Source organism: Gossypium arboreum, chromosome 1, assembly GCF_025698485.1.
Source record: "Gossypium arboreum isolate Shixiya-1 chromosome 1, ASM2569848v2, whole genome shotgun sequence".
In the NCBI taxonomy this organism is placed as follows: Eukaryota; Viridiplantae; Streptophyta; class Magnoliopsida; order Malvales; family Malvaceae; genus Gossypium; species Gossypium arboreum.
The window spans coordinates 110,890,424-110,905,855 of record NC_069070.1 but is presented as its reverse complement, the minus strand read 5'-3'; the positions used below and the strand labels follow the sequence as shown (position 1 = coordinate 110,905,855).

General features: G+C 33.5%; 1 protein-coding gene across 1 annotated transcript; it reads right to left on the bottom strand.

Moving 5' to 3' along the window:
- Positions 1-13,195: 13,195 nt before the first annotated feature.
- LOC108481391 (F-box protein At4g22280-like) lies at positions 13,196-14,977 on the bottom strand. Its single transcript, XM_017784532.2, has 3 exons — positions 13,970-14,977; positions 13,688-13,846; positions 13,196-13,604 (listed from the first exon to the last, which is right to left on the bottom strand). The coding sequence occupies exons 1-3, from the start codon at positions 14,864-14,866 to the stop codon at positions 13,350-13,352; spliced, it is 1,311 nt and encodes a 436-aa protein (XP_017640021.2). The 5' UTR covers positions 14,867-14,977; the 3' UTR covers positions 13,196-13,349.
- Between the last annotated feature and the right edge of the window lie 455 nt (positions 14,978-15,432).

Genomic DNA, 15,432 nt, shown 5'->3' with positions numbered 1-15,432 from the left:
CATTAACAATAATGACTTATTTAAATTCTAGTTTTTCACATCTAACCTATTAACTGAATCTTAAAACACGGGGTTTTTCCCTCCACACGGCCAGGAACACGGGCGTGCCTTAGGCCGTGTGATACGGCCGTTTAAAAATAGGGCAAGATTTTTCCCCAACACGGGATGCGATAAGTTGCCACGGCCGTGTGACATGGCCGTGTGCGAAACTGCCAAAATAACACGGGTGTGAGACACGCCCGTGCCTTGAAATTATGGTTAAAACTGAGAATGTAACACGGGCGTGCGACATGCCCGTGCCATCCACCCGTGGTCGACACTGTCAAAATGAACACGGGCGTGGACCTATGTACACAGGCGTAGGAGAAGCGAACAAAACAAGACACGGCCGTGCGACACAGCCGTGTGCACCCACACGCCCAAAGAACACGGGCGTGGGCCGCCCAAATTTAAAATTTGCGAAACACACGGGCAAAAATTAGGCCACATGGGCGTGTCCCACAACCGTATGCCCTAAAATCTATATAGACCCTTCACTATTCATCATCTCCCTCCCTAAAAATCCCTAACCCTAGTTGCTACAAATTCACACGCCCTACCTCCCACGTCTGTGTGCCGCCTACATCACCTATTCTGACACCCCAAGCTTCTTCCTTTTGCGTTTGTTTACTCTTTTCTCTCTATTTTCTTTAAATATGTTGCTTATTTCATGATTTCTCTGCTTTATTGAACTATTTTGAATGAATATTCATAGCTAGAATATTAAAATACTCATGCTTGTTTATAAAAATTTTATCATTTTAGTTACTATATTATGCTATACTCTTTTATTTTTCCTTGTTCATGAAATTTATGCTTACCCACATGCATTCATTCCCGTTACATTATTCCCATAATCCTATAACTTGATATATTTAGTTGTTTTAGTTTGTATCATTTAGTACGTAAATATCATGAAATATTCATATTTAGTCTTGATTTTCGATACTATTCTTGGGGCATATTGGTTGAACTTTGATTTTTCAATGCAGGTACAATGTCGTCCTCACGTGGTAAGAAGACCGCTGTTCCTGCCTCGAAGAAAAGGAAAGGAGCAGCGTCATCTTCGGGTTCTACTACGGAGATTAGGCACCCATTCCTCCAGGTTCCCTTGGGAACCTAGGAGGAATTATATCAGATATTACGGACCCGACCCTTAGGTGTGGGCCGCTGCATTGTCTGGACCACACTCGAACAGATTCAATTGGTTGACGCGGTCTGAGCCCTCTTGACGACTGACCCGTGAGGGATCTTCTTTGAGATCATCGAGCTGACGTATCTCGAGTTCTTATTGGAACTCTGCTCGACGTTTTATCTTTAGACCGTCATGACCAACTTCGACGATCTTGGAACGGTCCAGTTCCGCATTAGTGGTCTAGTACGCCAGTTGAGCGTACCTGAGTTTAGGGTTGCACTAGGGCTATACACGGAGGAGTTCATGGATGACAATGAACTTGACACCCTGCACCGCCACATCCACTACTCCCCCTCAAAATGTTAGAGGGACCTCGTCCCTCCCTCGGCCACCTATGATCCTAGCCGCTCCAAGTCATCGACTCTCCCTCTATCCTTGAGGTATCTACAATCTTTGCTCACACTTTGATAGGGAGACGAGAGGACACCAGCGTCGTCACCACCCACGATGCTTATTTCTTATGGAGCATGGTGAATGGGCACGTCTTTGACCTTGCCTACTTCATCGCCCTCGCCATCCGCCATCAGACTGAGCGACATAGGAGAGGGGTCATCTCTATCGGCCCTATGTGACTCAACTAGCTCGGCACTTCGGGCTCCTTAACACAGCAGCCCAATCATCCTCCCTCACTCTCATCGGCCAGATGTCCCCACAGGGCATCTCGAGCATGTTAAGTATGACGATGATCGAGAAACGACGTGGCACCTACCATCCTCAGAACCGCCTAGTCCAGTCCACTAAGGAGGAGGATCCAGAGGACATTACTGATGATGTCCCTCTACGTCATGAGGACTCACCGTCTCAGCCACCACCCCCCTCTCGTCCAATTCATACGGCGGCTTCATATGCTGACATCTTTGAGCACCTTACTCGATTCGAGTAACAGTGTTTTCAGCGCTTCAATAACATTGATACTACTTTACAGCAGATTTGTCAGCACTTCCACATCTCATCGCCACCCCTACCTAGCGAACCATCTAGCGATGAAGATGTTTAAAAACTTTTATTTATTATTTTATGTTTTTAGTTTTATTCTATTTTAAGACTACTTTTTATTTTTCTTTAAGCTTATTTTTATTCGGTTTTATAATTATTATTTTACAATTTTTAATTTCAATTATTTCATTACGAGTAATTATTCTGCTTTATATATTTCTTAAAAATTTCCTAATTCTATCACAGTTATAAAGAGCTTCAAAGCTCATTATTACTTAGGAACTTGAAACTCTACTGGGAAAGGTTTTCCACGACTGCCATGCCCTGCTCGACCACGACCATAGCCACTATAAGATATAATATTCTTTTGGCGCAGCATTTGTGGAACCCAACCTCTACCACCACCGGAGTATCCTCCTCCACCCTCATCATTACTTTGGCCGATTATTTTCCATAACTTTAATTCAAGGAGTTCATTCATCATTTAGGAAGTTTCAGTTCTCTCCCTATCTTATGATTATAAATCTATCTTTGTCAATATATCTATCTTTGTACATTGAGGGCAATGTACATCTTAAGTGTGGGGGGGTCTTTTATATCATCATTAGAAATCCCTAAATTTTGTCTTATTCTCACATCAATCACTCATATCACTATTAGAATAAATTTTGATTAATTTATGATTTTTATTGATATGTCTTGAATTTAAACATAGACATTTATACATTGATTGTTTAAACTTTAAGACATTAGGGAATCAAGTATGATAAGTTGATTTTTGAAGAATTAAAAACTTTTAGGTTGTTTCCCTAAGTTTAGGTATTATTTTGAGTTTAAATTCACAAGTTTGAACATTAAAAAGCCATAATTTTTGTGAGATCTTGAGCCTTTAGAGCATATTTTATTCTTTTCATGCTCACTTTTATTATGAGTGCGTCAGTATTGATTTGTTATTCTAGAACTTGCTTGATTTTGCATGTCAAGACCACACCATTTGATTTGATATGTCAAGATGATAAAGGCACTTAGGTTTAACCCACTCACTCCACAAAAACCTACCTTCATAATTAACCCTTAGTGAACCCCTTTTAGCCTAACAAGCCATTAATTGATTTACCTTCAATATTAACCCATAACCCATTATTGTGAAATCCCCCAATTTGATCCCTATTTTTGTCGAGATTTGATTTGAACTAATTGCTTAGCTATGTTTTGTTCTTCTATGTATTTGATTTGTTCTTAAAAAAAAAACAATACTTACATACATATTAGTAATAATTCGCCATTTTTGAGCTTGAGTGATTAATTCCATATTCTGAGAAGAAGCTCACTTGTATTCAACTGATGATTAGTAATTTTTCTAGCTAGGTAATTTTTCAATTCAATCTCAATTCTAACCTTTTCTTTCAGCTTGTGACCACACCCCTTAACCAAAGCCACATTACAACCCTCTAAAAGACTTTTTTGATTGATGTTTCAGCTCAATATATAGTGGTGGAGATTTGATTTTCAAGCAAGCCTATGGCAATAACTTTTCATATTGACTAATGAGTGCTTTAATTAATGTCCTTAAACACCTTGAGTGATTTGAGTGAATGTTTAGTGAGGATGTTAAACTCTGTGATATGCTGATCAAAGGTAATCACTTAGATGAGGGGAGACACCTATGTTTTCGTGATAAAATGCTCAACTTGGAATGTTTGAAACTTTGATGTACTTTTAGTTGAATTTTCAATGTATGAGTACTTATGGATTATTTTGAGATATTATTGATAGGGATTATAAATTGAGAAGAATTTATTTTGATTATGAGTTGAGGATTTTTGCTTGAGGACAAGCAAATGCTTAAGTGTGGGGGTATTTGATAAACCGTAATTTATACATATTTTTACCCCATGCTTAGCCCATTTATGAATGGTTTCTCCTTAGATTTGGCGAATTCAATGCTCCTAATCCTTTAATTTCATATTTTATACTTAGGAGAGTATAGAAGAGTAAAAAGAAAGAGAAACGGGCCGAAAACGGAGAAAATAGACCCACGTGGGAAATCAACACGGCTTAGACTTCCCCACACGGGCGTGTAACACGGCCGTGTCTATTTGGCAGGATTGAAGCATGACTTACACGGGTAGACTACACGCCCGTGCCTATTCAATAGCCTTGACCACAGGCTGGAGTAATCGCACACGGACGTGTCCCTACCGATCCCATGTATAATCTGTAATACCCCGAAAATTTTTACTGTAAAATATTATCCGTGATATAGTAAAATAAGAAAATAAAGTGACAAAAAGGGAATTTTTGAGTTATGTCAATATTGGGAAGTATATTATGATATATTAATTCAAGAAAGGACTAAATTGCAAAGATGAGAAAAGTCTTGTTGCACAAGAGTAAATACTCAAAATTTAAGGGGTTGAAGTGTAAATATAAAAAAGTTGAAGGAATAATGGTGCAAATATTTTAAGGGTGGAATGATCTAGAAACCAAGAAAAATTGATGAATTAGGACCAAATTGAATAGTTGAAAAATTATGAGGGACTAAATCGCAATTTTACCAAATTAAGTGATGACTCAAGGATGGAATTCTAAAAGATCATGAAGGGAAAAATGGTCAATTAGTAAGAGAGAGAATTCTAGAATGCAATAATTATGTTGATAATATTTTAAATTAATTAATTAGATAAATATTATTTTATTTATATTTTTATGAGATGTTTATTATTATTATATTATTATTATTTATTTAGTATAAAAGGAAGGAAAGATGAAGAATTAACATCACATTTCCTTTCCCATGCAACCAACGTTAGAAGAGAAGGAAAAGAAAGAAATTTTGTTTTCTTTACAATTTGGTCCTTCCACCAAAATTCACCATTTTCACCTAGAAATCAAAAGAATTTCCACAGCTACTAAGAGAGAAAATGTTAAGGAGACCATGGAGAGTTAGAATATCAAGTTGGATTCAAGAAATAGAAGCTGGAGGAGAGAAAATCAAGTTAAAGATTAGTATCAATAGAACAAGGTAAGTATATCAAGATTTCAATATGTTTTAAGTTTGTTATTATTGACAAAGCATGGAAATAATATTATAGTAGAGTTTTCTTACATAAGGTCCTATGTTCTTGATATGTTAGTGAAGAGAAAATAAGAGAAAGTGATGAGAAATGGTGTAGAAAAAGAAAATAAGGGTGTTATAACATGGTAATTAATATCTTGTACTAAAACAGTTTTGGACAGCAGCAGTAGTCTAACTTTGAAAAATCATAAAAATTGTAGAAATATAATTATAGGATGAAAAAAATATGAAATTAAATATTATTAAGTATAGTTTCTTATAGAATAAATCATGTAAGCAATGGAATTATAAATCATGAGATATGATGAATTTTGTGAGATAAGGTCAGAATGATTTCGGGTTCCCCTGTTCTGACTTTATAAAATCATAAAAAATTGGATAGAAATAATTATGGGATTAAATTTATATTTTTAGAATCCTGAATGTGTCTATTTTCAATAGAAACAAACAGGAACATCATTCAAATTATGTACTAGGAGATAATTAATTTTTAGTGAAGAAGGGTCAGAATTGTTAGACAGCAGAATAGGGGTAACTTTAAAGAATAAACTGTACTTATTGGATAAACTAAAAATTCTGAAAATTTTATGGTAAGAAGATATATGAGTGTAGTTTCAGGAAAAACTAGCGGATGTTAATTTTGATTTATATAGCTCCAGATATAAATAATTTAGTGACTATGACGCAGATAGACTGCTTGAATATTCATAAAAGTAAATAATAAAAATTATGGATAATGTTACTTACAAGTGTGTTATCTGCATTAAGGATGTGGAATGGAGAGGAGGAGGAGGAAAAATATGTATGAATATTCATCTAGCATGGCTAATTTGTATATTTTAGGCTCAGGGACTAAATGGAATAAAAGTAAAACTTTATGGGCAATTTTGTAAAAATGTCAGAAATGACCAAATTGCATGAAATGGATTATTTTATTATTTAAATTACAAAATTGAATGAAATTATTAATTTAGTTCAAGATCGGGGGAAAACATGTTTTAGGGATTAAATTGAAAAGTGTTGAAATTATGGAAAATTCTAATATTTTATAGAATTCATGAACTGTTATCAATACATATGAGAATAATAGCTGGAAATAAGGATTAAATTGCAAGAATTTTATTTTCCCTGACCTTAAGGATGAAATCGTCATTAATTAAAAGTTTAAGGGCAAAATGATAATTTTGCCTAGAGCATTAATTAAATGCATTAGAATATAAAATGAATGAAAATGATGATCAAATTTATTTATAAAGATCCGGACAACTCAAATATGAGACTTGATCGTAGAAAAGAAAAGATATCGGATTAATGAAATTATAAACACAAACAAACAATGAGGTAAGTTCGTGTAACTTGAATTATATTCTTAAATGCTTGAAATGTATGTTATTGATGTGAAAATAATTTGAAAGTTCATTGTATGAAAATTGATGGAACATTGATATATTTGATAAAAAGGGGAAGAAATCCCAGTTGAATAAAAGGAAATTTTGATGGATCTCTGAAAAGGAATTGACGGTAAAAAGGATCTAGCCCGGACGGGTGATCCTATCCTGATATAGCCCTCCTGAAGAATATACGGAAAATGGATTTAGCCCGGACGGGTAATCCAAATTAGGGTCTGAATTTAGCCTGGATTAGTAATTCAGATCCAAGCTCATTAGAGTAATTGTCGTTGCAGGGGATTTAGCCTGGATTGGTAATCCCGACAATACTCTATGAGTTTATATTACAGGGGATTTAGCCTGAACTGGTAATCCCACTGTAAGGATGAGGTTCGCGGGAGTGTGCTCTCTGATATGAAATGTGTAAGACTATGGTTGAAAGATACCATGACAACTAGATATGAAATGTTTAAGACCATGGTTGAAAGATACTATGGCAACCTGATATGAAATGTATAAGACCATGGTTGAAAGATACCATGGCAACTTGATATGAAATGAATAAGACCATGGTTGAAAGATACCATGGCAACATGACAGAAAATGAGTAAGACCATAGTTGAAAGACACTATGGCATCATGTCAAAGATAAATAAGACCGTGGATGGGAGACGCGATGACATCTATTGAACAATTGATATTCAGGTAATATGTATCAGATGACGAATGGTTATATGAAATAGTTGTGTGAAATGTTGACAAGAACTGGTCATATGGAAATATATGTACAAAATAGTTGTATGAAATAATTATGAAGATAGAAAAACAAAATAAGAATAAGTACATGGAATATAATTTATGTTAAGTTTGACATAAACTTTACCGGAATAAGTATACATAAAATATATGGAAATGATGGTGCATGAAATATTGATATAATGAAATAATTGATATATACTTATGAAGAAACGGTAAGAGAATGATATGTTTCATGACATGTACATATATGATTATCTTTGATATGTTAATACAAGGAAATTATGTAAGTAAAGACAATTATTAAACTCAAGTGTAACATGTCGAGAAAATAAGTATATAAATGTTGAATTTATATGAAATATATGCAAGTATACTAACAATGATGTTGTTTGACGCTTAGACAAGTGTCAAGCTATTGATTGAATGGTAACATGTTTAATTATAAGAAGTATTGAAATGGTAAGTACTTAGATGAAAATAAAATTTAAGATTTTGAGAAATTTTTTTATGATCCCGATTTAATTCTGGTTGGTTTTTAATGTATGTTTGGGGCTTCGAGGGCCCAATAGAGAGACATTATGATTATTTTCAAAATATGAATAATAAATGACTCAGAATTATCTGAAAATATTCAGTAAACTCCGGTAATGCCTCGTACCTATTCCGGCAATGGATATGGGTAGGGGGTGTTACTTAGTCCCATTCGGAAAAGGCCAATTTTTAGGGCTCTTAGGCATTCTAAAGCCTATAAAAACACCTGAGGAGGCACTTAGGAAGGGGAGGCAGAGTATGAAGTAAGGAATTACTGAAGAAAAGCCGATTGATCCATCTCAGAAGCCGGATTCATCATCAAGATTGAAGATCTCCCTTCAAGTTCCTTCAGGAGTTTTAGGTTTTCTTATGTTTTGTTATCTTTATGTTTTTGAGATGTTTTCCTTCATAAGTATGAACTAAAACCCCTAAATACCTAAGGGGAATGAAACCTAAGACAGATCTTGTTATTATTATCTGAATTGTATGATAAATATTTGACTTGTTCTTAATTATGTGTTCTTAATTCTTGCTTTAATATTCCAAGATATTGATTCAAGTTAACGCTCTTATTCAGAGGAGGAATAGACTCTGTCTAAGAGTAAAATTGTCATAATTAAGCGGAGTTGATTGCGCGCCTAGAGATAGGGTGACAAGATTTTGCCGGATTAGGGTGAAACCTAATAAGGGAATCCATAGATCGAGTTAATGCAATTTTAGGGTGTTAATTAGAAAGAGATTTCAATTATTCAACCTATGGTTAGACATTATTAGTCTCGAGAGGGATAATAATATAACTTAGGGATTTCTACGGATCAAGTCAAATGAATAAATAGTCTGATTCAGAGTCAAATAACAAGTGAAGTCTAGGTGGATTTTTCCTTAGGTATTGTCTTAATCAATCAAATTTTCCCAAAAGTATTTTCCCAAGTTTTCTTTCTGTGCATTGTTAGTTAGTAATTAGTTTAGATAATCAAACCTCTTAATTTTTAGGCTAGATAATAAAAAGGAAGTAAGTATTAGTACTCGTAGTTCCTTTGGGTTCGACAATCCGGTCTTGCTGAATGTACTACTATTCGATAGGTACAGTTGCCTTAATCGTGATAATAAGTAGTCTCAAGAACGATTCATTTATAAATTTTTAAAACCTGTTACGAATATCACGCATCAGTGGGTCTTGATAACCTAACGAAATTCTCTTTTAGATCACTGCCCAAAGCGCTTAAAGTTTCCTTTGTAGAATAGAAAGAAAATTGGAAAGATGAAAAATTAAAAGGATGAAAATTAAGAAGATAGAAAAAATAATTATTTTTTTAGGTGTGATTGGTAGGAAAGATAAAAAAAGAAAATAAAATAAAAAATAATTTTGTTTACATCCATCGCTTGGTAGAGTTGAAAAATAAGAGAAAAGAAAATGAAACTTTTGAAAAATAAGCGAAAAAGTGAAAAGAAAATAAATTTCAAGTGTACTTGGTAAGAAAGAAAATAGGTGATAAACCGTAATTTATACATATTTTTACCCCATGCTTAACACATTTTATGGATGATTTTTCCTTAGAATTGGTGAATTCGATGCTCCTAATGCCTTAATTTCATGTTTTATACTTAGGTGAGCATAGGAGAGCGAAAGGAACGAGAAACGGGCCAAAAACGGAAAAAATGGGCCAACGTACGAAATCAACACGGCCTGGACTTCCTCACACGGGCAGACTACACAACCGTGTCAATTTGGCAGAATCGAAGCACGACTCACACGGGTAGAACACACACCCGTACCATTCTAACAGGCTCGAGCATGGTCTGAAGTAATCGCACACGGGCGTGTCATACGGGCGTGTCCCTGCCGAGCCCAAGTTGAGTCCAATTCGAAAAAGGCTAATTTTGAGGGCTTTTAGGCATTCTAAAGCCTATAAATACACCCTAGAGGAGGAAGAAAGGGAGACAGAGAGAAAAGGAGGCAGTGAACTGCTCAAGGGAAGTCGATTGATCCATCTCAGAAGCCGGATTCACCATCAAGACTGAAGATTTCCCCTCAATTTCCCTTCAGGAGTTTTGGGTTTTCTTTATATTTTGTATTCATTATTCTTCTGAGATGTTTTCCTTTTTAGTTACGAACTAAATCCCCTAAATACCTAAGGGGAATGAAACTTAAGATGAATCTTGTTATTGTTTTCTGAATTGTATGATAAATATTTAACTTGTTCTTGATTATGTGTTCTTAATTCTTGTTTTGATATCCCAGGATACTGATTCAAAATAAGCTCTTATTCAGAGGAGGAATAAACCCTGTCTAAGAGTACATTTGTCATAATTAAGCGGAGTTGATTGCGCGCCTAGAGATAAGGTGACAAGATTTTTCCGGATTAGGGTGAAACCTAATAAGGGGATCCATAGATCGAGTTAATACAACCCTAGGGTGTTAATTAGAGAAAAATCTCAATTATTCAATCTAGGGATTAGACATTATTAGTCTTGAATAGGGATAATAACATAACTTAGGGATCTCTACAGAACAAGTTAAATGAATAAATTGTCTGATTCGGAGTCAGAATAACAAGTGAAATCTAGGTGGATTCTTCCTTAGGCATTGTCTTAATTCAATCGTTTTTCCACAAGTAATTCCCCAATTCTGTTTTCCGAGAATTCTTAGTTTAGATAATTAGTTAGTTAAAACAAAACCCCTTTATTCTTAGACTAGATAATAAAAAGATCGTCATTACTAGTACTTTTAGTTCCTTTGGGTTCGACAATTCGGTCTTGCTAAAACTATACTACTGTTCGATAGGTACACTTGCTTGCATCGTGATAATAGTTAGTTTCAAGAACGATTAATTATAAATATATAAAACTTACCTGTCACGATAGTCACGACCAATAGGAGAGATGATAACTTTTCATCTTAATGCATAAAAATCAATTCTTCCAAATTGAAATGATAAGAGGAGAAAATAATCTATCTTAGTTCAAAATTATGCATTTTTCAAATATTTTATTTCTTTCTTTTTATTTTTCAACTTTATCAAGCAATAGATGGGAAAAAAAATGAGTGTCCTTGGTAACAAAGAAGAGAGAGAGGAAATATGTAACAACTAATTTCGTTAATGTCAAAAAATTTGGTTTCGAGGAAAAATTTATGAAACCGAAATAATCCAAAAATTTTAGTTGAACATCTACGAAATAAGTTCAACAATGGAAAGTAGAATTATATAGTAAAATTTTTAAATAAAACCAATATTAGAACCCAATCATTCCTCAATAGTTTCAACCATTACTTTTTTTTTTTTGGTAAATAGATTAAAACACTTTACATAAGCTAGAAAGAGTCAAAAGAAGAAGCCATATATAACTGTAAGCCTTCCTCTCTGTCAAATGCCTACTTGGCAATCTGATTAGATTCAACATTTTCTTTTCTAGGGATATGTACAATTGACCAATTCTCCACATTTTGCAAAAGCTAAGTTATGCGTCTGATTATTGCTGAATTTAACCACTTCGACAAAGATTCCTTGATAGCCCCAATAACTTCCATGTTGTCTGTCTGTACCAATATCCTATCATGTTGTCTTCCTTGCACTAACGACACACTATCAAGAATGTCCTACAATTCAGCTTCGAATATTGAACATTTTCCTAATCTACAATTAAATCCAAGGATCCAATTCCCATCATAATCTCTCAAAACTCCTCCTGCAGTAGCGCATCTTATGTTTCAACCACTACTTTAAGAATAACTTTAGCATGAACATCCATTTATTACTCTGCTAGATTAACTTTTTTTCACATTAATCTCTCTTCGACACTACTTATCTAAATGACTAAAGGTACCACAACCAGTGCTTTTTGGAGGTAACCAAATAACTTCAATTAAAACCCCCTTTTCCAGTTTAACCATATCGGATACCACTTGTTGGAAACGTAATAAAAATAGCTCAAATATTAATTTTTTTTATTTCACACAAATAATACACAATACAAATATCCTTTTTTTCCTCTCTCTATACTAAGCTACTGCTAGTTTACAACTCTCACTCCTTTTCTTTCTTTTTTCTCAACACTCACTTTTTCTTTTTTGTTTTTTCTCTCAACATTTAGTCACTTTTTCAGTTGCTACTATACTAAGGGCCGATTCTGCATTGCTTTTCAAAAGACTTCGGCTCCAAAGCACTTTTGGAAGAAAAGTCAGAGAACAATGTGCTTTTAATTGAATTTTAGCTTTTGTAAGTGCTTTTCAAAAGCACTTCAAACGGAGAAGTTAAAATTTTAGCTTTTCCTCTCCAAAAACACTTTTAGTGCTTAATTACTTTTCACCCTTCAATAATAGAGTACTTCTCTTTTTTTCTTGGTACTTAATTACAAATGTGTTAAAATTATTAATTAAAATAAATTTTTTTAAAATACTAATTACAAATATTTAATAGTTATATATTTAAAATATAGTTTATATACTCTAATTAAATTTTATAAATAATTAATATTTATTGCTTAAAATATTTAAAATTTATATTTTATATATTAAAATATTAACAAGAAATTATAATATATATTTTATATTCTTACTAAAATATAGTAATATTAACTAATTTAAATATTATTTAAATGTATATTTGTTACTTGATAATAACATGTCTAAAATGGATATTTTATTTCTTAAAAGTACTTTTTGACAGCAATGTTAAACACTCAAATTTTAAACCAAATTTTTCAAAAGCACTTCTTAAAAGTATTTTTGCACAGCACTTCTCAAAAGCACTTTTAAAAAGCATTGCCAAACTAGCCCTATCTCATAAATCATATTTATAGACTTACTTAAACCGACTTAAATGTTGCCGCCGCAGCTCATTCTTATCCCTTAACTTTGATGAAATCCAGCTGTTAATTATCCATTATTATGGATAATGCTCCAAGTCATTCCTAGCCAATTCATCATATTTAATTCTAAGTAATTGTTAACAAATTTGCACGTTAAGCCAAGTTGCAGACCAGTTCTTTTGACAGCTTGCCACCACCTTGTCAGCATGCTTAGCTGACTTTAAAAGTTGGTTTGATTTCTAACAAGTACCGCCAACTGCATCATCTCCAATTTGTGGCATTCTGTTGATCAATTGATCTTTGAATCCTCCATTAATCTTTGAATAACACCCAAGAACAACAAATCATAACAAGAAAAAGAAAGTGATCAAAAAGGGCAAACATGATAAAAGAATCAAAGGAAAAGAAAAGAAAATCTAAAATTATCTGGGCGTATGATAAACTCAGGTAACATGCACATCTTCAAATTTTTCCATATTTAATAAGAATTTAGGTAGTGAAATTGTAAACAATTTCCATCACGTAATGATACTCTTTGAATCACAAGCAAATGAGTCATTGGTAAGAGCAAGACTAATTTAAATAGCAACAGTACAATATTTGTTTATTAATATCAAAAAATAAAGATGCACAAATGCTTTGATTCCCATGGTGAAGCCGACAACACTTTAGATATCTTCGATTTTCTTTCTCCAGAATAGCGTAATGCTGTACGTATAGTCAACTTCTCTAGAGCTCTACCATTCTTTAGGAAATACTTTGCCTTCCCAATACAATCTCTTTCATCTGTAAAGTCTGAAATTTTTATGGACTTGAGTTTAGACAACAAGCAAGAAGGAGCTTTCTCAGGCAGAGAGATGAGAGCTTCCTAAAATCAACAACATAAAAATGGAGTCAGTAAGACTTTTCAACTTGAAATCAAATGAAGCTTAAACTTAGAACAATCAATACCTGATTAAACTCAAGTTTTTCTAGTTCAGGCAAACTTGAGAGTAAAGTTTCAAGTCCCTTTTCCCATTGATCATAGTATGGGCGTAGATCATTAGAACAATGTATCTTCAATTTGACCAAGTTAGGAAAAACAGGAAGCGGTGCACAGCTTAAAAGAAGCTATGGCAGTCACAAAATTTGCACTGTGTTAGTAGACTGTAAAGTATCTAAAAATCTAGACTAGGCAACAAGCAATAAGTTTTGTACTAGAAATAAGGTGAAAGAATATGTGAAGAGACAAACCTCGAGAGAAGTATCCGACAGAATAAGTGAACGAACATTACAGATCCCTCTAAAAAAAGTAGATCCATCAACTTGAAGACTGTTGGATATATCGATATCAGCTTTGACAAGAGATTGCAAATTCTGCAGTGAATACCCTGCTACTAATTCGTCGTCGTACTCCAGGTAGACTAGATTTGGGGCATCGATCGTTATCCAACCATAGTCACTTTGATAGGTGTAAAGTAGAGTCAATCTCTTGAGAAAAGGATGTGAAATATTGAAGTTGCTTATATTGCTCATGAGAAATTTCTCTATCACCAAATCTTCAAGACTGGTGCAGCCGGATAATAGACTTTTAACTGAATCATCATTCGAAAAATTAACTTCCTCAAGATGAATAATCTTTAGATTCGGGAAGTGAGCACCCTTGGGAACATCCAAAACAAAATCAAACTCCATACACAGTTTCAAAGTAACCAATGTCCTGCAAGTAAATAGAACAGCCGGCCGAGTAGTGAACTTGCCTGGGGAGATGTTTAAATCAAGATGTTTAACCCCACGATGAACTGCAGCAGATATCCACGCGTGAAAACGGTCAGGATCAATCATTGTTCGACATTTGAGACGAAATTTATCGATATTTGTCATATTATGAGTAATCAGCATTTTGTCCACAAGGCTTGCGTAGCTATAGATGTCAATATGCCTGTAACTTGTATAACCCCGGCGCCACAAATCGCCTTCGAAATCAAAGTGGAGATTAGGAAGTAAAGCAAAAAGATATCTCCATCGGGTAGATAAAATAGAGGTCCTAATGACTTGTTTTGCAGAAAGGAATGACAGAATGTGAATTAAAATTGAATCATGTAAACCACTAATCCTGTCTACATTCTCCATTTTCACTTGCTTAGCCATTCCAAGTTGAATAAGAAATAATTCTGTCTACAAAAAAGAGACGGTAGAAACAGAAAAAAGATAAAAGCCTAACATTAGGGTTTTCTTTTTATAGACTCTTTTGATTAGGTTGAATGTACGGTGCATTGAGTTTTAGTATGTAGTTTTAATTATTAAATTTTATATAAATTTATTGGTTGAGTATTTGTTCGTTAGGTATGCGGTTGCCAATACAAGAAAATTTAGTTTTGAGTGTACTTAAACGTATTATCTTTTTATTAAGTTAAGATTTTATAAATTATTCAAAACTTTTGTAACAATTCATATAAATAATATAATTTTTATCATATTATAAATAAGTTATGATTAACAAAACTATAACATTTTTATTGAATAAATATATTGTTTTTATAATATATAACATGAACATATAAATAAGTTTTGTTCATACTTCTTACCCATAACTTTTTATAAATAAATATATTGTAACACTTTTATAACATGTAAATTAGTTTTTATAATAAACTTTTTACCATAAAGTTAGATTTTTTAAGATTTAAATAATATAATTTTTATAATATAAGAAT